The sequence below is a fragment of the Paramisgurnus dabryanus genome, chromosome 9, assembly GCF_030506205.2.
Source record: "Paramisgurnus dabryanus chromosome 9, PD_genome_1.1, whole genome shotgun sequence".
NCBI classification, from domain to species: Eukaryota; Metazoa; Chordata; class Actinopteri; order Cypriniformes; family Cobitidae; genus Paramisgurnus; species Paramisgurnus dabryanus.
Genome location: NC_133345.1, coordinates 13,795,385 through 13,822,578, shown reverse-complemented (window position 1 = coordinate 13,822,578; position 27,194 = coordinate 13,795,385). Strand labels below are relative to the sequence as shown.

The window sequence follows — 27,194 nt, the reverse complement described above, 5'->3', positions numbered from 1 at the left end:
CAGTCCATTTACTATAAGCCACCAGGAGAGTTTTAAATGCAGATCAATGTTCACAATTCCGAAAAAGTCTGCAAAATGGAATGAAGCCAATATCCGGGAGCTCCTCATTATCCGGGCTAAATGGAATTATACGCAATGCACTAGTTTATGATCGAATCACAAAACAAAATCACAAAACAAAATCACAAACATGGCTCCTTGAGAGAGAAACTGCAGATCATAGGCAAACGCTAAGATGTTTTTTTAAGAAATTCTAACAAACTTAGAAGCATTTGTATAATCGCAATATTCACAATGTTGCTTTATTTTAAATCATCAACAGGAAAGTCATAGAACACAAACATTCAATTCAACTAAGTATCTCCCATATTTTGTAAACCGTCATATCTAACTATTTCAAAGACAACCATGAGTGAAGTGCTCCTATCAGCATACTATACAGTACTGTATGTCTTCTACATTGACTCTGTGCTAAATATGTTAAATACACACACAAATCGTTTCAGTGTTTATTTTGATATTTAGAGAGAACAAAAGTGCGTAAATTCTACACCTTTATCTATAATAATATTTTGTTAGAACTTCAGCTTTATTAAATGTTGTTAATCTTTATTAGCTCTGTATTATACAACCGCTTCATTATGCCAAGTTTTGTATTCAACTCAAGCTAAAAGACACAAGAAGATGCCTCAAGTTTCATCTCACTTGCACATTTGAGTCTAGTACACCAATGAAAGTCCTCAACTCTGGCTCGTCCAAGGCCGCATTACTGTCTGGCTGAGGTTAAAGCAGGGCCTCTCTCATCTGTTGCTGCCTGGTGTGCCGTATCATTTGTAGGGGAGGTAGCAGGTGCTGGAGGACTGGTTCAGCCATTCTTCTTCATGCTGCTGGGCCTGTTGCTGTTGTTCAGTGTAAAGATTTAGTAAAGCTTGAACCTGCTCCTGGTCATTGAAGGGACTGGGTCTGTAGCTGGCCTGCAGCCATGTCCGGTACTGCAAAATAATATAAGAGGACAGCATTTTGGTCCAAACATACTATTTGCACTTTGTCATACAAACTAGACATGCATGTATCTCAAAGTTGTATCATCAGAGGTCGGTCTAAGTTGTACTGGGCAACATCAGTGACTGCACTCATACTGCACACAAAATTCAGCTAATTTAAATAAGGATGTGAACACTGTTTTCCAAACACAGGTGTACACCTAAGAACTACACACATGGGGTAGAGTTTATGTTAGTTGTGGTATGGTTCGCCTCCAATATAAACACAACCATGTTAAATTGCGGAAGGGACCCACAATTGATTACGTATTAGCTGAGAGATCATTTTTGAATGTTCCCTGCAAAAAGCCATTTTTTTGGAACAATTTTAGTACTTTTGCAGACACAGATGCAAGCAAGTTTCTGTTAGTATTCTTTGAAAGTAAATCTAACGGTTAAAAAAGGAGAAAAGTGATGCAAACAACGCTGTCCATTTGGGCATACTTAGTACCTAGCAACATGGCTGCAGCTCGATGATGCAAGCTTACCACGCTTTGGACCCAAATAATAATATTTAAACACAGACCAGGTTGGGGAGGGGTTATGAAAGCACCCTGAATAGCACCACTTCAATGTTCAGAGGCATGAATGCATATATAAAAAAAAAAACTGGCCGCATGTAAATGCATCCTGGAAGCTATTACAGTATTCTCTGGAAAGTTTCACTTTTGATCACAGCGACATAAGCCAATTCTGAAAAAGCAAATAATGACCAAATGTTTCTGGACCCGACTAGGTCTCATACTAGGATCCTAATAGAAACCCCCTCTTGTTTAGGGATCCTATTAGTGTTGCATCATGTTTTGATTAAAACTGATCACTGTAACCACGTCCTTACAACATTCCACAGTCTTTAAGTAAATTTCCCCAGAAATCTGTATCATTGTCTACAAACACACCTTTCCAGTAGAGGTTAATATCTGCCACAGTCTAGTGTGGATTTGTCATGTCTTGAGGAAAGCAGTGAAAAATCCCTGGCAGACAGCCCTTGTTCAGGAATGGAGTGGGAGGACAGACATCCTGTTAATTTCCAGGCATACTTTCCTTACCAGATTAAGAGGAATTACCAACTGAAAGCATGTTTTAACGTTGTCCCTTAAAATAACCTTCAACTCTAGCTGTACAATTTCTTAATCTAGATTTAGATCATGAGGAATTTAAAGAGTTAATAATGAGAAAATGTTGTTGAGACACACACACACAAATAGCGACTTACTTTCTTTAGAAGCAAAGCTAATTATAATTAATGCACACAAAGCATTCTTTGAAAAAGGTGCATCATTTTATATATAGATATATAAATATATATATATATATATATAAACAACATTAAAACCACTTCTCCATTTGATGAGATCCCAAAAGGAGGTACTGAGATTTAGCTAACATTTTTCGGCAAATTTGTCCTTTAAAAAAACAAAAACTTAATCAATACTTTACTCTTGAAAACATCAGTATATGTATATGCAGATGTAATTCTTAAACAGTTTCACATATAAAGTTAAGGCCATACAAGTACGTTTAGCTGGGCATCAGTGGCAGTGAGCCTGTGTTTCACTTCTCTTAATGGTTACCTGTCCAAAACTGAAGATAAAGAGTGACATTTAAAACAACACCCCCTTCATATAAAAGTCTTCTTTCATTTCGGTTCCCTCATGGCTTCACTGTTTCCTGTGAGTGGAAACTGGCCCTGCTCACAGCCCTTCTGCACCATCAGCCTCTTCAGCATAAATGACGTTTTTGTCCTAACTGTCCACAATTAGGTAAAACATAATTAGACTTAGAAAGACTTTCGATGTTAAAAGGATAATGCGCAAAACCGCATACTATCATTGCATGCACACTGTCAAAATAATCCTTGAAATGGACAATTTTTTTGAAAAGTACAAATACAGTTTAAACAGAGGTGGACTACAAGAATCTGGGTGTCCACACAGACAGTAGGATGGAGTGGAGAAAAGAAAAGCTGAGGTTCTGTACAAGAAGGGTATATGCTGCGTCATTTTCCGTTTGCTCTAGTACAAACAGACTTAACAAGCTGATCAGGTAAGCAGGTTCTGTCTTGGGAGTGGAACTGGAGTCTTTGGTGGTGACGTCAGAGAGGAGGATGCTGAGGAAAATACTCTCATCCCCTGCACCGCACACTAAAGGCACATCAGAGCACATTTAGCCATAGACTTAGACCACTACAGAACGCCACAGGAGGTCTTTTATATCAGTGGCCAGAAATGTGTATAACTCCTCTTCCTGCTGAAGGGAGCAATGTTGTAACACAAGGCACTGAGGTGTGCTGTCACTATCATGTGCCTGCTGAAGAACTTTGCTCTCCCCTATAGGACTTGAGAGAGATAGAGAGATAGTGTGTGCGTGTGTGAATGAGGAAAGCAGGCAGTTGACCAAAGCACTGTAAGTTGAGGCAAAGAAGGGGGGACTGACATTTTTTTAAACTAAAAATGCCTTTTTTGACCCCATTTGCATTTGAACTTTGCATTCACACACCGTGGGTTTAAATGATATATTTGGGGGACAGATTTCCACAGATGAATATCACTGACATTACATTTGAGAATAATTATGGATAATCCTATAGGCAACCCAACTTTGTATTCTACTATTTTAATGTGCAATCTACTTTCCTACTTCTCCACCTATTTTTGTGTATTTACTTATTCTTGTACAATTTTTAAAATGTTATATTATTATGAATTTTTTTCTTAATTTATTACTATATTGACTTTAACTCTTAAATTGTTGTGATTCATCTGTTTGAGCAACCTCTTGCACAAAAAATCCCCCCGGGGACGAAGAAAGTTTTATACCTTACCTTATCTTATCAAGCTGCAACTATAAAGTAAAGTTTGTGAACAAGCTTTAATGTTGGCTTGGCAAACCCACATCTAAAGGCTTAGGGAGAGAAAGTGCTTGTGAGGTCTGTGTGTGTCGTTTGTAACTGCTACAATTTAAACTCTTAAAGCGTATTCCTACAGTAAGTGTTAATGTACTTACAGACAGAGAACAAATGACATGTGCCTAAAGTGTTTGTTTTTGTCATGAATTACTCACGTCGGTCCACACTCATAAGACCTCAATTCATGAAGATATTTTTGATGACATTCAAGCGCTTTCTGAACCCTACAGACAATAATGCAACTCCCACATTTAAGGCCCAGAAAGGCAGGCTTGTTCAAGCGACTATATGGTTCAATCTTCATGTCAGAAGACAAAGAGAAAGATGTGTCTTCACGAAAGTCACAGTGGCTGATCTTGCTCCACTGAGGGAGCAGGGCATTTGCATATTTGCTAATTCTAGCCCAATCTTAAGATTGTTATATGTACACCGCGTGCTTTGGCACATGTCCCTTGCAGAGCAATCTCTTTTCCCTGCCAAAGGTTAGAGGTCTCAATGACAGCTTGGCTCTCCAACAAACAAGCTGTCAGGTAGTCAGTCAGTCCATCTACCAAAATTCAGTATGCGGTCCAACCGGACTTTACCACAGGCCATGTGCCCTTAACAGGCACAACAGCCTCAATACAGCCTTTGATTCAGGTTAACAATAAGCATGTGCTGGACCAGATGCCTTTGTTGGCAGCAGATTAAAGGGGATCGCACACCGGCCGCTAGGGATGTGCATCGATGCATCGCGCTTCCATTAAAAAGATCTGTCTAAAATCGATTCTGAATCGTAAGGCTCCGATTCAGTGTTTCATGCACAGCTTGTGCATGTACTACGGCTCCGTGATCAGTAGGAAGTCCTTATCAATCTAAAATCACTACGAGTTTGACTCGTTTATAACGTGCATTTTAAAAAGCAACACTCGTCAAACACAATCATTTAAAATATTCTTTATTATCATGAAAATACCTGAAACAATATAAAGAACAGTGATATAAATATTCCTTTAGACATTTCCTGGAATAGTGTTTGGTATACTACTTCTTCTGTGGCACAAATGGTGATTCTAAGCGAGAGCGCCCCCTGGCTTTTGGATGTGGCTGCATTTCACCGTAATTCATTCAAATTCATTCATTGAGAAAACGCGCATTTGCCCGATTAATTGTCACAACCCTACCGGCCGCGCAGCTCAGCGTCGCGCCGCGTTGAGTCGCGTCTAGGACAACTCGGAGGTATTGTAAACCGGATGTGCACATTAATGAGCGCGAGCTTTGACAGATAACGTCTACTTCAAAATGCTAAATATACGTTAGCAGCCAATTTTAATCGTTAATGATTTGGGACAAATATGATGTTATTTAATGTTAAACTATGTGAGTGGCGCTGTGTGGCACGACAGGGATTTGAGCAACTTCCTGAGTCACAGCTGGGCGGCGCGGACAGGCGCCACCTAGCGGCGCCAGTGTGCGTATACTCATAGAAAACAATGTGTTTGATTTTTTTAGAACGGCGCTGCGCGGCGCGGCCGGTGTGCGATCCCCTTTACTCTCATGATAAATCTCACTTCAAGATCTAAAACCCCCTATACCCTTAGGTGGTACAGCATGTTCAGGTAGATCTGTTTGGTTCCCAGGAAAACTCCCATTGCCCTCTGTGGCATTCCCTAATCAAGGACCCTCTTGGCATTAACCCTCTGGGGTCTTGGCTGATTTTGCATCCTTGAGCAGTTTTGACCTGCACTGACATTTGTGTTTTTTCAGTTGCTTAAAAACACAATAATGCGTTCAGCACAAACCGGGCTACAATATTATGCGAGCAATATGTATTTACATGTTTGTATTTTTGAGAGGAAAATGTTTATACGTGGTTTTTGAAATGAAAAAGTCCACAAAACTCATTCTAATCATGTTTTCACAAGACTTTTTAAAACAGGATCTAGTAGCGTAGAGTTTTTTCTTTAAAATTATGTGAAAATCATTCTGCCTACTTATTCATATAAAACAATAAATTGATTTAGAATTTCTAAGGCATTTTTTGCTGAGAAAGGCCATATGCTCCTGGAGACGTGAAAGCTCCTGGATAATCTGTGATTGACACCTGAGGAAACAAGGACTTGCATATTGAGCTGCATAATGAGCCTTTTAGGCAGGAATGTGAGAGGAAAGTCCAAGTGTCACTGGAAGAAGAGATCCTGGTTAAATAATGGAATAATAATAATTAATAAAAAAGTTATTTTTCTGTAGTAAAACCATGGTTTCTATAAGGTATACTTATGAATTTATAACAAAATATTTTAATTATATACGGTATATTACATAAATTATATAGCAGAGTAATCTAAGTCACTCTGCGCAGTGATTGAAAAAAAGAGTTTGCGGCGTGTGCTGCAGTCAAGCTGTCCACGAGGCCTATGCAAGTATGCATTCCCACCAGTGAGCTAAGTATTGTGCAAGCTCAGGGAGAATGAGGAACAACTTTTGCTATTTGCGCCATATTAGCCCAACCAGATTTGGTTCTCTGAGCTTGTGTTGCTCACAACAGCCCACATTAAGGCCCCCCCCCCAGCAAGACCTATGGAATCTCCATATCTGGCCCCTTGATGTGTCACAGAGGACCTAGCAGGTCTATTCCCTTGGGTGAAAGACAGTATTACTCAGGCAAGAGCAGATTGATAGGTCTGGAGTGAAGAGCTAGTAGTGGACTACCTTATGAGTTTTAGAAATCTAATATACAGTGTTTGCTGTGGAGACAAAATGTTTGCAAGGCGAATATTAGACAAAAGTAGAAAAATATCACATTTTATAAACATTTGATCATGTATCAACAACACACAAATGCTTTACCATTATTAGCATTACTTGTGTGTTTGGTCACCAAATGCAGTGGACCTTTCTATTATTTACACAGATTTTGACATATATAACATACAAAAAAGAATAGACATGGATTAAAGTGAAAAAAATTCTTCTGACTGAAATGTTTTTCAGGCCAAGTCATATTCCTTTAACTAACACTTTATGTAGGCTAGACCAATAGCATTTTAAGGGGAGATTTTTTTGCCATAAATTCCATATTGAAGTCTCCTGTGGCATATATAGGTAGCTGTAGTTTGCAGGGCATTTCAGATTAAGGTGAAACAGCTAAAAAACTCACTATATAAAAAGAAAAACATGAATATCAGCACCTTTAATAAATCTTTTATTAATTATTTATTAATTGTAAATGTATTTATTTTAGCATTTACTAATAATTTTTTGAATCAAAGTTGAAACTGTTAACATTAGTGAATGCACCATGAACTACCGTCAATTACTGTAATAACATAAACAAGAATTAATTAATGATTATATACTCTATATTTTTCATTGTTTGTTCATGTTATATAATGCATTTACTAATGTGAACAAATACAACTTTTTCATATCATATTATTCAGTACACATAAACGAATAATCCAGGGTCTGTTCTTACAGTCACAGCTCTAATACAGTACATTATGTATAAACATAAACCCTGCGTCAAACTCGTGTACAATTCGCACAGGATGTCTGTAACCATAGTGACAGTTGTAAATTGAATGACTGTCCCTTTATCAACAAAATATTATGTTACAATAGAGGCAGCGCTGATGTGCTATTTAATGTGCAATGTTTCAGCTGTTTACTTTCTCCAAAGACCTAAATGGTCGTGTTTATATGAGGATACTTGCAAAGACGGGATTTTTGAGGCATATGTGTTATTTAAGACCAATAAAGTGGCAAAAATACTCACAACACAAGCTCAATGAGAAACGAATGTGCGGCTTGCGTGCTCCTCTGACACAGAAACAGCGGACGCATTTAGCACTGTTGTTTGTGTTTGAATGGCTTAAATCACTTGTTTTTAAACTGCGGTGCTTAAATATATGTACAAATGTTACGTTTTTGTGACCACACGCAAATGCAACTGCAAGAACCGACAGGTGGATGACATCAAAGTCTCCTCTGATTCCTTGTCAATCGCTCTCATGGGATTTGGATGTCATCTGCCTCTTGGTTCTTGTGGCGCCACATGAAGTTTACCCACGAGTTTAACAAACCCGTGGTATCAGCCACTGGCTAGATCAGCATAGCATTAAAAAACATGACGCGGATGATCACGTACATGAGAAATCATTTAAGTTACCCCAAAAATACAGGACCCCTAACGCTAGTCATACCGTGCAAAGACACACCAAGTTACCCGGCTGTTTGGTTTTCTTAGCCCAAGAACTGAAAGGCTTGCCAATCTTCATCATTTCGCTAAGCCAAGTCAATCTCCATTGGTCTTTTACACCTCTATCGATCTTCAAAACATCGGAGCCTTCCTGCATTATAAGTTTGATCATGCTAGCTGAAATAAAGTTTTACCTCAGCTTAACGTAGTACAGTCGGAAAACCCGGAGTGGATCCGGTGTGTAGTGATAACATGACGCTTACAGTGGAGAGAGTAACTTGATTTCACTCCACTCCAGACTTTGATCACATCACAGAGACGAAAGATCTTTGATTATGTGCCCAGATATGCTAAAGCCCATATTTCGACGAACTAACGCAAACGCAGATAGAATTCTTAAGGCTTTCATCAAACTAAAGCAGCTGCTCTCCGCTCCTTTCATAGTTTTATTTTGCGAAAGTTGTGTGAGCTTCTTTCATTAATTGCGTTGAAATATCAGAGAAAGCTCTTCCAAATACAGTACTGTGCAAAAGTAAATGTGTGTACCTGCAATGTTCCTGTTTTAAAACTGTAATTCTTCTACTACATTATGTTCGGAAACAATAAACTATGAAAATAGAAAACAAAATCTTGATATGTACACCAGATATCAATATATACATGTTTATAGAGAGATAAATCAGGGTAAAGTCCCGCCCATATCAAAAAGTTTTAAAATCGCTGGAAGAGAAGAAACTCAGGTGTTCAAGTCCACCTCAGATTCATTCAGGATGACTCACACGGCTCTGCCCACACTTCTCCACTTCTCACTGGGCATTGGAAGCCAAAACATGTGTGTGGGTCCAAAACAATTAGAGTAGATGACATTTTCTTGAATTCTTGTGACTTTTAATTAAACAATTGCTTTTATAGCCTTAAAACTTTGTTTAATTAACTTGTTCTGTCGGGGCCAGGAATGTAGAAAGTGAAAGTAGTGAAATTTTCAAAAACACGAAACGGAGTTTAAATGATATGGTTTCTAAATGAGGCAAGTGGAATGGATTTGAGGAAGCAGCAGCAGGGAAGTCAGCTGTAGCTAAAACACAGAACAGAGTTTAATTTATTAGGGCTTTCCTCTAGTAAAATGGATTTGACTGACAGCACTCTGATGAGTGAGCAGACATAATGTACTAAATTTGAGAAAATGTGTGTCAGAAATTATTGGTCATAAAAAGTAATTGGATCTTGACCCACCCACATATAATGGTTCTGACACCCATATCTCTGGGCAAGCTCCTTGAGCATGTCCACACGGCTTTGAAAATGAGCATAGCTTCACAAGAGTTTGGACACTCATCTCAGACCTTTTTCATTTCCTTTACATAGTAAAAAAAATAAATGATTGCCTTTGCCTAGTCTGAGGAGAGCTGGGGCAGCTGTTGCTACATCTGTCATACAGGCATCTCCAATGTTTCTAGTTTTCCAATGTCAACAAAGAGGACTCTGTTGCTACTCTACATAAAGAAAGAACATATCAGGGTCATAATCTATTTTAAATCAAATCTATATAAAACTATAACAGTACTTTGCCAAAAAGTAAGCTTTGTGTCAGATAAATAACTTTTGTCTTTAACATTCTGCAAATGTATGCGTAAACTTATGATTCACTTTGTTTTAATCTATAACGTATGCTCCTCATGTAGCAACCAATTTTGGTCACACCTAAAGCAAACAACGGTCTATTCTCTATTGAGTCACTTAACATTACAAAATCTGTAAGCGTTAAGTATACAAGATGCACTATTCTTCAACGATGATTTTGCTTGGTGTATCCCTGCATCACCGACATAAGCTGGTCTGTGGCCAAAGATACGATCTAATAAATCATACAACTTGCTTGTTTTGTGGTCTGAACCACTCTGACAGTCTTTATTGTGTTTTTTCTTTTCTTTTGTAGTTCTGTTTTAGTTTCTTTTTTCGTGGAGCTAGCTGAGCAAGAGATATACAGGTAGCCTAAATATTTTCATGTTTACTTTGTCCCATTAAAATTGCACTGGACTTCCTCCATGTCATACCAGACAACTCAGATGTTTTACTGACTTTAAACCTGAAAGTGAACGTCTGGAATGGCAAATAAAGTCGACTATCTGACCTCTCAAACACGGGGCAGATCGATTAACCCTGACCTCAGCGAGACGCGTCATTTGATGTGCGTACGGATGCCGGCTAGCTCATCACAGCCTTTATGTGAACCGGAAACAAACTTGAAACTATTTTTACACCATGTAATATGTATAAACATTAATTTTGAAATATCCAGTAACTGGAGAGTTTCTGCCATAATTGGCACAAGAGCACAAATGTCTCTCGCCGTCTCATATTGACATGACATTGACTGGAACGCACTGAGGTTGGAGGAAGGATTTTTAACGTCATAATATCCAAATTCCAAGATGTCTGAAACTTAGCATTAGACCCTTTTTCGAAGATGCCGCTATTTTAAACTCGCCAGAATGCATTCCTGAATTAAAATTGTTCCCAGTTTTTGCGGTTTGAACACAACAAAAAGCAGGTACTTCCGGAAAATGGTTCTGGAACTACAAAACAGTTCCTGCTTTGCAAAAGGTAGCCCTAAAGGCTGATTGAATGGTGCAACCTGGCTCCTCCTATACGTGGATATCGGTGGCAGAGTCGCCAATTCTCAAATACATTAATAATTAGCAATACAATATGCAAAGTGACTCACATTTAGTTTCTGACCATCAAAAATGGTCAGAAAATGTGCACTTGGAGCCACGTTGAGGGGCCCCATATCTCTGGCACTGTGCAATGTAAGTATAGATACCACAAGACAAGTTTGTTAAGAGCTATAATCTGAAAAGAATATAATGATAGCATGAATACATCTTGAGTTACAGGCATAGACATTTTGGAAAGACACACAAAGTGCTTTATCTCAGATTTTAGCATAATCCTTGTTGCTGTACATTTGTGACAAAGTCAACAGATTCTACTTATAGACCTACCAATCCCTATGTAGAAATAAAATAATGATGCCACCCCAACCCTTCTGTAATTTGGCTCCAAATGTTAGAAGAAAATTATCATTTTGACATCTTTTAAAATAAGCGGATTAATCAGTAAATATATATCTATGGCATTTAATATTTCAGCTTTCTTTATCATTTTACTATTGCTTTATCCAGAAAATAATAATCAAAATAAAAATTTCCAGCCATGGGAAAGTTTAAAAAATTTGGTTGATTTAACGTGGAATGACCCATTTATTTGACCGTTTAGGCACAGATATTTGCTCCTGCTGACATGGTCGTTGACAGAATAGGCTACTTTTTTGTGACATAAAGAACTTGTAGTATTCTGTCAACAATTTAACAATAGCTTTATATTTGAATTACATTATTGACATCACAAGAACAACATCTGCATCCTTATGAAAATAATACTTTATGGGGCAGAGATATCTTAAAATATATCGGTGCCCTTTGTTGTGCCTCAGAATGCACACAAGTAATGTTTGTAGTAAGGCATGTTTATTAAAACTATTTATATTTTTAAGCCCTAGTCCTGGCTTAATCTAATCTCTGTCCGGGAAACCACCCCTATAACATACTATCTATGCAATTTATTACATTTTTTGCAATTTTTCTGCATTGAAATGACAAACTGTGCAGGATCAGAAACAAATGTGTCAGATGTGTCTGTTGATTTTACGTTGCATTTAGTGATTGCAAATCATGAAAAACATTCTCAGGCTGAACAGTGAACTTTTTTTAGCAGAGCTCATGTTGCAGTCTTTGGCACTAATGACATTCACGTGATAAGCAGTGCTGATCTAATGCAATATCAGCAAGTCCCCATAAACCAGAGTTCCCCTTATTCACTTGTTTACACATTCAACACACTCACAGTCCCACTAATGGTCAAAACACTTTTTACATGTTTGTCACTTTAAATTACTACACCCCATCCAGAACTTTGCATACAGCAAATGAGCAGGGCCTTGTGTTACCTTCAAAAAAGGGCACAAAATCACTTTCTCGCTCATTTATTATCACAGATAATTCGGTCAAGAAATTTGCAATCGCTGCATCTCTACTAGTGACAAGTGTACATGCATATTTTGTAACGGCTGAAATGTACCTCAGACACATGTTTCATCTGAAACTCCTGAAGCTGTTGCTGGAAGCCATTATTTGGGCCCACAAAGGATCTCACAGCCTTCACAGCACTCAGACACTCCTCCCAGCCGTAAGAAGTGACGGTCATGAGGTAAGCTACTACCATGGTAGTGCTGCGAGACACTCCAGCAAGACTGAAAGCGTAAGAGATTGGCTTGTTAGATTGAGTTCAAGCATGGTGGAGCAAGACTTACAATGTAAATAACAATGTGTGTAATTTGGCATTAAGTTCAGGTTTCAGTAAAACAGACTGTTCAGTCAGTCTAGACCAGTGTTTCCCAACTGCAATCCTTACATATGGAACGACATGCATAAAACCTTATTCATGTGCACAAAGTATATATACTGTATACCAGTGGTCTCCAACATGGTGCCGGTATGTGAGGTACCCACCAAAGCACATTCTATTAATAGCCTCAATTGTATTTATTTATTTATTACATATTTAATATGAGCTTTGCTTCTTTCATGTATGTTAACATTTTAAACAACGATAAAACATATCAACAAGTAAAACAAAAATACTTTAAATATCAAAAAGCAGCCCACCAGATTGTTTGCATTGTGATAGCCCTTGCACACAAAAAGGTTAGAGACCCCTGCTGTATACATACACAAAAAACTATATACATGCAGAAAATAAAAGTCATTCGAAATGAGTAATTATAGTTAATGAAGTCCACTTCAATGGATACCCTGTGCCCAGGAAGTGGGGAGCAGTGAACACTGCGCAGGGACCCTGTCATCTTATGTTTCCCTAATTAACACACTAACAAGCTGATGAGTTGAATCAGGTGTTTATATAAAGCGACATCTAAAACATTGGGTGTTTTCCAAACGGTGTTTTTGCACCCTTGAAGGGCACTTCAGGAAGGGGACGTTGCATAAATGGTTGGTCCAAGTAAAGAGAAAATTAGGTTGTTTTCATTGCTCTATTCGCCAAGTGTATTTTATCGGCAACACTGTAAGACACAACTGCGCAATTCCCTCTGGGGTTTTTCATATCAAAAGTTGTGATCTTTAAAGGGAATAGAGCATAGCGATGATCACTTCCGATTGGACTTCACCCATCTTGAGTGGAGGAACGTGAGGACTGAAGTTGGAAAACACTGGTGAAGACTGTAATACTGGAAATGGTAAAGAAGCAATGATGATGCAACTAGACAAACCAGGTGTTCCAGTTAAACCACTGTTCCTGTCACAGCGCACACACTGTTTTTATAACACTAATGAACTGGCTTACCAATGAACTAGACATGCCCCTCCATTGAGTCGACTCTCATGGATAAAGCCAATACATTCTTTAAAATGTTGTGACCTGTAAAAAAACAAAAAAAAACGTGAAATAAAACCATGTGACACTACAATTATGACAGACTGTCTTGCTTTTAATCTCCTTTTCTATTAAAGCCACAACAAAAGCACAATGTAAAAAATCCAACTTCAAAATGTTCATTCAACAAAGAAAATTACTTGAACAAAGATTTTTTTGTTGAAGGGCGTCAATTCATTATTTTGTGTTCACTGAATGAAAAATGCATAATCATTCAGCAAACAAATATTTTTTTGTTGAATGGACTTAGATATACGTTATTGTCCAATTCGTTCACCCAACGTGCCAAACTGAGTAATCTGAACAAGTGATTTAAAAAACAGTGGTCTGAATGGTTCCCAGCATGTATTGCGACATGTTCACTTCTTTGTTTAATATTTACTAAAAAAGATGACTGTTTTAATGTTTGCTGGCTTTATTTATGTTGTTAATGTTATGTTGTATTTAGAGTAATTTTGAAAGAATTATGTTTGTTCATTGTTACCATGATTGAGAAGTGTGTGTTCAGTGTAGAGGGCAGCACAGTGAGTTAGCGCACATCATTGTTGCCTCACAGCAAAAAGGTCTCTGGTTCAAGCAAGGGCGAAGTCAGATACAGACTTTGTTTATGAGACCTTTTTGTATACACTCCCACAGTCCAAAACAGGTAGATTAGTTGAATTTTGATATACTAAATTACTCTTTACCCAACTTAGTCACTAGTTGAGTAAACATAGAAATTTGCTTATTGCCTAATCAGTTTAAGTTGGTTCAACTTGTTGGTTTAAGTTGACATTACTCCGTAAATGGAGTTAGGTGAACTACATCATCCAAGAGTTAAGTAAACTCAAAAAATCTGTGCAGCAAGTTGCCTTGAAAATTTAAGTTAAGTCAACTTTTTATTTTTTACAGTGAGAAACTAGATACATCCACAACATTTAAATAAAAGATATTGGTAAGTATGATTATAGCCATTCAATGATTTTTGAGGTGAAAAGTTGGGTTTTAAACAATGCGGGAATAACAGATATTTTACAGAACAATCAAGTAAAATCTGTACAGAAGACATCTACTTCAAAGTAGTTCACCATTTAGCATTAAAATGTATACATTTTTATTATTGCTTTTTGTTTGTTTATAAATCTTACAGTTCAAACAATATTAGACCGTATATTCAGAATACATCTTGTTTGTTTTTTGTTTGTTGTATTAACTACAAAGGAAATGCCATTTGCCTCTGGCTTGATCCAATTGGGCAACTAAAACACTGACAAATAACGCCATGTTTACCTTTAAAAAATGCAGCATTTTTACCACATCAACATATATTTTTGTGTTACTTTAACTTAAAAAATAAGTTTAACAACTTAAACTCGTTTTTATGAGTTATGTCAACTATTCACAGGTCAAAACTTTAAACAGTATGTTGAATAGACTTTTTTTATAAAATATACTATCTATAGGTATGTGTTTAAGTAAAATTCTAATTTTTGTTTCATTCTGTCATCTACCCAAATAAAAATGGACAATAAATTCTGACAAGATGGACATTTGAGGATTTTCTCCTGAGAGTAAAAACTGATGTGTGAAAAGTCCTATAGACCTCAGAGTTACGTCACTGCAAGATGCGTACGCAATGTGGTAACAAAAAAACAGTGGAAATGAATTATACACAAGAGAAACAAGCAAGAATTTAGAAGGATTAAAGATTTGAATGGGTTATACTGAAAAAGTAATAATATCACCATTTATTAAATATTTCATAATTTTATGATTTTCTATTATTCTTTTAACTTTATATCTTAGCCGATGTGTCTTCTACTGTTTGTTCTAAAATTATTGTTTACATACTTAATAAATATATAAATATAGCACACACACACGATGTAGTCTTATTTATATATAAACAGGCCTATGCTTATTCATTTGTAAGTAAACAAAATAGTTTGATAATAGTTTTAGAACAAACACGTAGGCTATAAATGAAGAGTTTGTTTCCAAAACGCGATAAATGCCATTTAAAAAAAATGAGTTACTGCCAAAATCATATCAATATCCACCATTTTATTCTGTCATCTTTTCTCTTTTTTCCCCAAAACGCAATAAACGACACTCCTCCTTCTCTGCAGAATGCAATAAATCCGCTCAACAAATCACAGCGCACCATTCTATGCACATGAAAACAACAAAGGCGGCGCTTTCAGTACACGGAATCCTAGTTTTCCTCATCTTGTACTTCGTGATCAACAAACAAAAAAAAACAAAATAATATTTAGATGGCATTGCTAAACCTGTGGTGGTTTTCTGTGACTGGAAATAAATGTAAGCCATCAAAATGCGAGAGGCAAGTATAACCGCAGCAATGACAGTGTTCATAATAGGACTAAGTAAGTGTTTTGATTAATGCCATTAATGTTTAATCAGTGTATACCACTAGTCAACTAAATGAATATAACATAGCAAAGATGAGTGCACATTTATATATTGATTCAATAGATTTATAGCATTTTTTTTTTTTAACTTGTCATTGATTTATTGCATTTTGGGTAAAATAATCAGTTTTTATAATAAATCTTTGAAAATCAAATTTTGGACTTGAATTTTTAATGTAATTATAACCTAAAGATACTATGTGAAAGTTTGTAACAGAAAATAGTGTTTTACCAAAATAAGTCAAAATTGATTTATTGCGTTTTACAGTCACTTGAAAAACTGCACCAGAGCAAACGGTCACACATTCAGCTGAACAAACACTCTTTTAAAACACATTGTGTGTTTATTCATGTCACATACATACACATAAAACAAAAGCAGAAGTACTACAATAAACTAGAACAAATAAATAAGTCATAAGTGATTGCCACTATCGCTCTCCGTTTCAGCTGTATAAGTGTGTTAATTTAACCCCATTTAACAAGGGCCAGCACCCTAATAGTGCAACTATCGCTACCAACTATTTTTACAGAATATAAATACTATACCAACCTGTTTTGAACACGTATAACAATGAATATATTGTGTTATAAACGCTCCGTTTAAAGCTGCCTGCAGCAGTGCACTCTGTCCGTTTCAGTCCACGCAATGAAAACTTTCAAACCAAATGATTTATCTTTTGATTTATCTACACACTTGTTCCTTGGAACTGTTGTATAAACGCAAAAACGCTCTTGTAGTCGTGTGATATAGCTCTATATCTTGCCTAATCAATGCCATGCTGATATAGAGCTATTTCACACTCCTACTCGAGCAATATTCCTTTAATATTATAAGATTAATTTTAGTTATTTTACTCGTTGTAATTTTACCAACTGAGTTAATAAAAACAACAACAAAAAAAAAACTCCTGTCTGGAGTGACGTTAAACTTTTAGTTACCTCTAGTAGGAAGGTCATATTGAATTCATGTGCAAAATAAAATTAGCCAAACTCCACAGAATGTTGAACTGAAATGACCAGGGAATTTAAAGCATTACAATTAAATAAAATTAAACACTGTCAAAATGATTTACAAAACATAATAGCATGCCTTCACCATGTTTAGACCTTCTACTATTGATACTAAAACATTTCTTTCTTGACATGTTTTAAGTTTGGAGGTGGCAGTTAAATATATGAGGAATGTTTTTCTAGGCACATCATACATTTATTTTTACTTTTAAATCATTATAATTTAGAAAAGTAAAAAAAAACAGGTAAGATTGTGAAACATGGGATTGCAAAAACATGCAATGTGCTGATTTCCCAATCTAGCTAAAAAACTACTACAAAACCCCACCTTCACAACCCCAAACTGTACTGCTTTATAGGTTAAAGACAACTAATGCATAAAAAATTGTTTCACTTTATTATAAATAACAAAATACTGAGTGATTTGGTATTTACATATTTATGGAATTAATATGGTTTAGGGTTCAGATCTGGGACCTAGTTATTACACAGTTATTCTAGCACATACATGTGGAACAAGACTGTAAAATACATTCATAACATTTTATTGAAAAATTGTTTTGCAAATACTTATTAAAATTGACAAAATAAACAACTAAACCTAACCTAACAGACAGCATAAATCATTATAACTCTATTCGCTGTATTAAAATAAGTGCCACGCATTACATTTGCAAAACTTAAAAACATGAAAATATGAAACTAAAAGTTTTTTTCAAGGAACTTTTCATGACCTTGTATATTAATGCCCAATAGTTTGAACTAAAAACAAAAAAAGAAAAAAAAGAGGAAGAGACTTTCCTTTCCTTTCCTTTGGATTTCTGTGTCACATGTCAAATGTTAGTGTGAATGAAAATGCTCTCATTATTTGCTTTGTTTTTCCAAAACTGTATCAATTTCTTTGTTCTGCAAAGTAAATGATGAGAGAATTTATTTTTTTCGTGAACTATCCCTTTAAACAGTGGCTAGCAGATATGCTATACACTACACTACACACATTTTTTGATATAAAGTTTATTTCATTAAAAATCTGTGTTTGCGTGCCACTCGTTTAGGAGAATGTGATGAAATATCCAGACTGACCGTTATCCTTTTGAAGCTGAGGGATTGTGACAGAGGGGTTTTAATAGTGTATGGTTTCCTTCCCTTTGGATTGCATAAGGGGATGGTGTCTCACACTGATAGCACACAGACATCTAATCTAAACAAATGTCATTTTAAGAGTTCTTGCTTATACATTTCTAAAAGATCCAGATCTTAGACAGACATGCAATAGATGATTGAAAGATTGAGTGTTTCTGAATCTTGCTTTTTATTGTTTGACTTTGTACACAATAACTACATTTTCACATCACCTTTATGTATTTGGTAGATGTTTTCTTTCAAAGCCATTCAAGCTATACATTTGATCAGTATGTGTGTTCTTGTATCAACCCTTTGAAAAACTCGACCAGTTGACTGACAGAAATATATGGAATATGATCAGAAAATGATGTTTTTTTATTTTATGTTTTTGTTTTAATTATGTCTTACTGCTACTAAACCCCATGGCCTGAAACAGCATTTAATCTGGTGTGTAACGCAGACAGCACTCTTAGAACGGATGTGTAAAACTTGTGTTTTATTTTAACACAAAATCAACACAAAATGACACATAATGTTAAAAGCTTAACACAAAAGTACATTTAAGTATTTCTTGCAAACAAAACCTTACAAAAAACAATACTGGTGTGCCTCTTAAGACAAAACAAATGGCACTGATATGTCAGTACAAGGTGTTTTTAAATGAAGGCAGCTCAAACATGCATTTTAATCTGGGCTAGGCTTAAGACCTGTCAGGGAAATCACCCCTAAATGTGTCATTTTGTTCTGATTTTGTGTTCAAATAAATAATTGAGACAACACAAGATGTGCCTAATAAGAAACTAATATTGCAGCTGCTGTGTTCATTGTATCCTTAAACTGTTTACATCATTCAAACCACACAAATCTCAGCTTTCTAAAGATTTGTGACATGTTTAGCTTTTTTTTTTTTTAGTTTCCCGATTGTTTATGAGGATGCTAATGCTAATTTATAAACCTTCAGCTGTTATATGCATAGTGAATGAATTGACAGTATGAGTCATTGGTCTGAATTTCTTTGTACGCGTCAAGAACACAATTATCTCTAAGAAACTTCTGTAGGTTCAGCCATCTGAAGTACCATTAAGAAGTGCATATAGTTACTCAACACATGCCTGAAACAAGCCCTTTGACTCAGGGAAGTCCAGCTCTGTTACAGTATAATGTTGTGATAGTGTCTTTCCATATGCACGAATACCAGAGTCATGTGACTGTGAGGAAATGTGAGAGAAACAGCTGTAATTTTCTAATAATACCTACACTCAGCAATTAAATGAAAGCAGCTTTATATCTGCATAAATATTGTCCAAATTGTTTGTGTGTATTGAAATAAAAAGTTGTGTGGCATGTACAAGACTCACAGATTTTGGCTAGAGGCATCGGCTGCATTGATGCACAGATAGGTCATATCCTGTTAAAGGGAATAAAAACACATTATTAACCCACAGGCTCATGCATAACAGCTTAAACTCACAATTCTGCTTGGGTTTCTTTATTAATTAGATTGTACTGTATCATTATATATGTCTGCACTGTTTGGAGAAGTGACTGTTAGCCAATAGGATTATTGTGGAGAATAAAAAGAAACTGTTGCTGTATGTATCAGAGGTTGGGCAAGAGATACCAACCACAAAAAATTTGGCTATGTAATGAATTATTATATAATTGATAAAATGAAATTAAAAGTCTACTTAAAAGTGAAAATTGATTATTTATTTCATAACATTTTAAGAAAATTACCCTTAAAATTCATTTTGCAATGGCAACTATGCACTCTGTTAGCAATATAAATGTCTTTGCGTGAAGTCACTTTCATTTATTTTCTGAATACTACAACATATCTCAGTGCAGAAGCTTGAAGCAGGCCATCAAGATCTTATGAATTACTTAAAAAGGTCATGTCCCATCATATATTTCAGGTCTCAGTATGTTTTAAGCTATATGAGGGTCCAGATGTTACAGCAATGGTTCTCAAACTGGGGGGCGTGCCCCAACCCCAGGTTTATGACATTTTACTAAATATGTTATAACTTATCAAAACTTCTATGTAATTAAACCTCTGACAAATAAGGTTACTAACCAACAGCAATTTTAATTTGTTTTGTTTAACTCAAAATCTAAGTTTGATATTGTTTTATATCATGAATTGTCTTTGTGGTGGCTGCAAAGGAATGCACCATACACAAGGGGGGCCACTCCGAGAAGTTTGAGAACCAATATTTTACAGTATATCACTGCTGCCCCCTGCTGCTCACAATAGACAAACTGTCCAATAAATAAACAATTTAAAGAGACCCTATTACGCTTATCTTCAAGTCAATTTGTTTTTGTGCTCTTTGGAGTCTGCTAGAATACATTCACATAATTTAAAGTTTAAAATTATTTGTCACGATGTACATTGCATTCTTCTTTACATCAGTTGTTTGAAATTTTCTTATTTCTTTTAAGCTCCACCTTGAAATGAATGAAATGTTCAGTCTACTCTGATTGTCTGACCCAGTCTGTTGTCATCTGCTGCCAGCATGTATTTACAAATGACTTTTATATAACAGAAATAAATGCCAGAGTCAGGACCAAGTACCTGTACACTGCAGATGTGGTGAACCTAACAAAGCTTTTAAGTAAAAGGCATTTAGTCATCATTTGCATAAATTACTGCATAATTGTGCAAAAAATTGGCAAAGCCTCAAAACATGTGCAAATGAAAAACCTTCATGACACTGAAACACTAGCCCCGGGCCATCAAGCTATCCTTATTGTTGAGCTGTGCAGAATTAGGAATGCCTCCTAACCAAATCACTGAAAAAAGATGGGCAACACATAGGGACTGGGTCACTGGCGGTGGCCACGCAGCTTAACATAAGCAATGTAAGAAGTGCTATAGAAAGCAAATCTGCATGACCGTTGTTGTCTTTGCGATGTAATCAGTAAAGGTTAGCTGGTTGTCAAAGTCCACACCAAGGATTTTGGCCATTTTTAAAGCTTTGTTATATACCCAACAAGGGGTGTGCAAAATATATTGTTTGCGATAATATTGTTGTTGTTCTTTCAAAGATGTGCAAAATGACATTATTCAGTATATCACTTTTCAAAAACCAGCCTTTATGGCCCACAAATTCAATTTGCATGCGCTTTCAGAGAGTAATGTTGCAGCACATTTGATAGCAGCATGTGTAGGTGTGCGCAGGGCAAAAACTAACACAGGTTAGTGGTAACATGGACTGTTTACATTGTTGCACAAGGTGGAGGATTTAGTTTTTCCGGTATTTTTTTCACGCTGCCAAAAGACGATCTCCTGCAAATTATTGGAAATGTATAATGTTTCTCCATGTTTCATCATATGTTTTTTTCGGTTTCTAAGTTGGGTGTGTAAGATAGCAAATCCAAAGCTATGTCATATTAATCAGTGTCTTAAAACATAGCATCGTTTTGAAATATGTCTGCAGCTCTTAGCAACTTTTTTGGTGGGCTTGAAAATATTTTGACCCAGCGGGGTTAATTATAACGCTGTGTTACAACTAACCCCTCAGCACTTACGATATGAAAACCGCTAACGTTAACGTAATTCTTGCCGTTGTTTTAAATAGGCTACACACGATTGATTGCTGGCTGTCAACAAAATAAATTTGCTGTCTTATCAAAAATCGTGTGTATTTTTGTTCATATCTTTAATATTGATTGAATAAGGTCACGTCAAAGATTGAAATCATAATAAAATAAATGGCTAAAATCAGACTGATGCTCATTATCTCTTTTTGAAACTGCAGTTTGGTTATTTCAGACTGGGTTACATATAAAAAAATGTTTTGTCATAATTGTGCTGCTTTTTCTCACATATTTAGACATTTGTATCCATTTATAATTGAACTATTGTTAGAAAAGGGCTGGATGAATGAATACAGTGTGGATACCTGTCTATTATAGATGGATATATAAACTATATTCACTTCAGGTATATAGACAAAATAGTACTGAAATATTTGCCTGCAAACTTAATTTTTCGCAAGTGTTACAACTAACCCCCGCCTGTTACAATTAACCCCACCTATGGTGTAAGTTGTAATTTGGTGTAATTGTTCAAGAATGATAAGTAATAGAAACAAACTTCAAATGTTCATTTGTAGCAGAGATGTGTGTGTTGCTTGTGTAAAAATATAATTAATCAAACTCAAATATTTTTTGAATGATTGAGCCAAAACCAAAAAGCGTTAGGCTGTGTCCCCCTCTCCCCTATGTCTTGTAAAAATCTGTCATATAAATTTTTAATACTTTAGCCAATCGCTCTCTTTCTATGGCTCGACCAGTGCACAGGTCGGCCCAAACTTTTTCTCATGTCTGTCACGAGCGGCGGACGCGTGGGAGGACACACACACACACACACACACACACACACACACACACAGAGAGAGAGAGAACAGTGAAAAGTAAAAGGAAATTACTTGAGAAGTTATTTGTGTCATGTGTGGGGAAAACAGAATCCAAGTGCAGACAGCTCTCAACCAAAAGACTTTTGTTATATAACAAAAACACCCTCGAGGGGGTACAACAAAGAAATAATCCAAATGAATAACATGACACTAAACAGGGCAGGAGGTGACAAAACAAGAACACACAACATCATCATAGATGAACAATGATCCAGCACAAGACAGCAGACACAAGGGCATTAATAAGGGGAGAACTAAACTAGGGAACGAGGACACACAGGTGAAGGGCGTTAACTAATAATGAATAATTAACAAGGAAACGAGAGGGCGGGGCGGGGTCAAGACTTAAGACAGGAGGAGAGCACGTGACTCTCCACACAAAACAAGACAACAGTGAGGGCTGCCATGACCCTGTCACATGAAACACATAAAAGACATACAGGGCTGACAGGATCATGACAATTTGGTGTTTTTCAGATGAATACAATATTCAAAAGAATATTTCAAATGGACGTTAACATCCACAATATAAACTATTAAAAACATCTCATTTAAGTACATTAAACTCATCATTACATTTAAGTAATGAGCCATTATGTAAAGCTGTGCATTACTGGTGTGTTTGATGGAAGTTTTCATTTTATGACTTACTGTATTAAAATGTTATTTTTGCTTCAAGTACGCTAATGTTTCCTTGAATGCTTTCATTTTAAATGATAAAGACTTTTCTGTTTGGTTAATAACAACATCATTAACCTATTAATCATATTAACATTTATACTGTTATATTCATTATTCACAGGCACATTTTTTAAAAAGTATATTTCAAAATATTGTCTGTTATAGTTATCAGCAAAATCATAGGTATTATCCAGATTTTTTTGCCAATATCGCACACCCTTATTTACAACAATCAGTGTACTTTGTCCTGACTGTATTTGGGCATTTATTTTTTGATATATAAAGTCTTTTGTAAATATACACTGGCAGCTCAGAATTAGCATTTTTGGGTGAACTTTCCCTTTTAATGTATCTGGAAATGTGCTGACAAGTGGGCTGTTGGCCGATATATTACCCCTCCATACACAATTAACCACAACGTTTGAGCACAAATATAACATTTTCTACATGTTTCTAGTTCATACCTTTAACACAGGCTTGGCATTATTGCACACAGAGAGGATGTGGGTGATGCCATGACGGGACAGACTGTCTCTGTTCTCCGAGTCTGTGTACGCAAACAACATTTTGTTAAGCAGGTAGCCATAGAGCTGTTGAAATAAATATGTCTATTGTCCTGCATGTGCAAAGTGTCATGAGAGAAATCACATCAAGGCTTTAGAATGCTGCAAAATAACATGGGTGCTTGGTGACATTATATATTAAATGAGTTAGCTACTTAGGAAGCTCGATGTGTAAACTAGGGCTGTCACAATTATTACCGCATCTCTTTCAGATAATCTCAATTTTTGTAATTTATCAATCTCACTTTATATAAAGAACTGGTGTAGTTTAAGGTTTAATTCATGTATTAAACAAAGCAACATGGGCACCACAATTCCCAACATAGATTTATCCACAGAGTAATTTCTTATCAAGAAACATGATTTTTAAATATGTTTAATACATTTTGAAAGAGCTGTCGGAAGCTTGGCGTTGATAATGTCAAGAGAGTGGTGTAGTTCGCTTGTAGCCTAATGCTGGGTACACACCAAAAGATTTTTTACATCTTATAAGATTTTTATAACGAGATTTCGCGAGATTTCCTGTGTTCACAGTCGAGACATGGTTGAAAATCTGTTTGTGTGTGGTGTGCTGTCTTTGACAAATTATGTCACGGACGATATGCAGGAAGAAATTTCAATGATAGTGTTTGGAATTATTTTCACAGAAAATTCAAGGAAAAAAAGAAAAAGGTTTGGGTAAAGTGGTGGAGACAGCGGGAACATAGTCTGTACAAGTTCACTTTGAATCAACTTCACTTTGTGCTGCACCAAGATTGCTTCCATCATCTTGCTTTCTGATTGGATATTGTTTTGTTACACGTTATAATCTCAAGAGCGTGCGCACGTTTGTCCTCGGGGTTTCCCCCACACATCAGGATTTCTGATAGTAAATATTAAACATGTTAAATATTCACGATTCGCGATCAGGGCGGCTCTGGCGTTCTTACCAACAGGTTCGGATGCTCTTAACACACCTCACAACAAGGGAAAATCTAATAAAATAATCTGTAGAACCATCAAGATAATTGGGGCATAGCTAGGACTGTTGGAAGGGGGAAATTTAGCCCAAAACCCGATTATCTTTTGGTGTGTACCCAGCATAAGGTAAGATTTTCATTTCTAGTAAACACATTAGGACTTCAAAATTCATAAAACTCTTGTTCATCTTTGAAGATTATGAAATCAATACGCAATAAAATCTTTTTGCAATAAAAAATAGTCTATGAGAAAAATGAGTGGGCAAAAAATAAATGGGGTTTTTGGCAATAGAACCAGTATTACAATTTTAATAAAAAAAAAAAGATCCTTATGACTTTTGTGGAACAGTGTCACATTTGAAAATAAAACTATTTCTTCTGTATGCACGAATGCAGAATTCCTTCACATTAGCATCACTGCTATGTATTTTTAAGGCTTTTGACCTCTGGTAATATGACTCTAAAAATCCAGGTCAAATATAGGCACAGTCAGTAAGTTCAGCCATTGTATATACTATTTTGGCTTTTTTATCATTTATGTACTTATTTATCAAAAACAAAATATTATCAAAATCATACTTTGGTTGATTTGAAACGGAGTGACACTATATTAAAAAAAAAAATATTGAGAATACTTAGATTGTTGCTTACCTCTGATATTTCCAAGATAGAGACCATCAACAACCTATGTGTAAAAATAAATAAGGACTGAACCTTTGTATATACACATCATACATTCAGCTTAGCTTTAATGCTCACATTGAACATTTGTGGCCCTGTTGAGGCTAAAGTCTCAAAATAAATCTGTAAGATAACAAGCATCAAAGTTTGATTTCAACCATTATTTTCGCACAAATGTCAGTCTCTGTGTCATGATCTTACTCGGTTAGTATTAAAGATATCAAGGTAATGTTTTTACAGATTGTTATTTACATTATGTAAGATGATTTTATGTAGAAATAGTCAATGACTTCAAATGACTTTTTTATGTACAGGTTTATAATTAACTGGAACATTCATCATTTAAATGTCTCAGACTTACTATTTTACACTATCTTACACGACTACGATGGCTTTTAAACATACTTATGCAATGTTTGAAGTTTTAGTAAGATTATAATGTTCAGAAAATATATATATTTATGACCCTGATCCCTTTAAGGTACTGTTTTGAAAAGCATAACACACTAAATTACCTCACATATGAAACACTATCTCACTTAAACATATCAAATGACTTAAAAATAAACCTGTATACATTTAACGTTACTCTAAAGCACAGATGCATTAGTGTTACTTCCATTACCTTATTCATTCCGTTGCCCATGATTTACTGGTTTATGTAGATTTATACAATAGTAAGGTTTGTATATGACCGCAGACCTGCGTCATCTCGTTACGAACCAAACTGTAAACGCCATCAATAAAGCTAAAAAATAAAAAGAAACACAAATATTTTGAACTAAGGACACAACTTCCGGTCCTCCGCCGAAACCATGACGTCACGACAACACGGGACAAATCATCATATTATGGAACATAGATATGTATAAAGGCTAGATGGCTCGCCCGCGCTGCTGGCCAATTGAGTGGAACGTCTGCATTTTGGCGGCCATCTTACAACAGGGCGCTCGCTCACTCCTAGCATTGAGTTTTAATGATGCAGGTACTTTTAAATGACCATAACTTGCTTAATTTTTTACCGATTTTCAAACGGTTTGGTTTGTTATAAACGTCAAAGATGTAACTATGACACTGCATACCTATACTAAAAATATATAAAAAATTCATGAAACATGTCAAAGCATCCAGTATTATAGCCACGTTAATAACGTTTGTCAAAAACCAAACCGTTTAAAAATCGGTAGAAAGTTTAGCAAGTTATGGTCATTTAAAAGTACCTTCACCATTAAACTCAATGCTACGAGTGAGCGAGCGCCCTGTGGTAAGATGGCCGCCAGGTGATGCCATTAGGGACTCAGCGGTAAGCCATCTAGCCTTTATACATATCTATGGTATGGAAGGTCGAAACGTAGACACCTCATGACGCGCTGGAACGCATCAAGCGCCGGCGCCATATTGGATGGGTCTCCTCACTGTACGCTAGCGTCAGAGTCAATGGGAGTTAACGGAAAGAAAGCCATACTATGGCCGTATTTTGTGCAGCTTACGGTTGCAATAACCGGCGCAGTATTGTATCCAGATCACATGGGATTACATTTCACAAGTAAGATTGAACAATCATTTTGGTTATTTTACGTTATTATTTATAATATTATGTCAATGTTCAGCAGGAACTGGTACTCTCTCTCATGATCTCTCGCTGTTTTTTCTTCACATTTGAAGGTTTCCCAGTGATACAGGCATGAGGAGGT

The 27,194-nt window shown here is 36.1% G+C and overlaps 1 protein-coding gene across 1 annotated transcript; it reads right to left on the bottom strand.

Moving 5' to 3' along the window:
* Window positions 1–282: 282 nt before the first annotated feature.
* Window positions 283–26,368, bottom strand: dusp22a (dual specificity phosphatase 22a). The gene is made up of 7 exons (XM_065270019.2): window positions 26,126–26,368; window positions 25,471–25,504; window positions 23,762–23,844; window positions 19,551–19,600; window positions 13,553–13,627; window positions 12,272–12,443; window positions 283–992 (listed from the first exon to the last, which is right to left on the bottom strand). Exons 1-7 carry the CDS (start codon window positions 26,144–26,146, stop codon window positions 828–830), a joined length of 600 nt encoding a protein of 199 aa, XP_065126091.1. The 5' UTR covers window positions 26,147–26,368; the 3' UTR covers window positions 283–827.
* Between the last annotated feature and the right edge of the window lie 826 nt (window positions 26,369–27,194).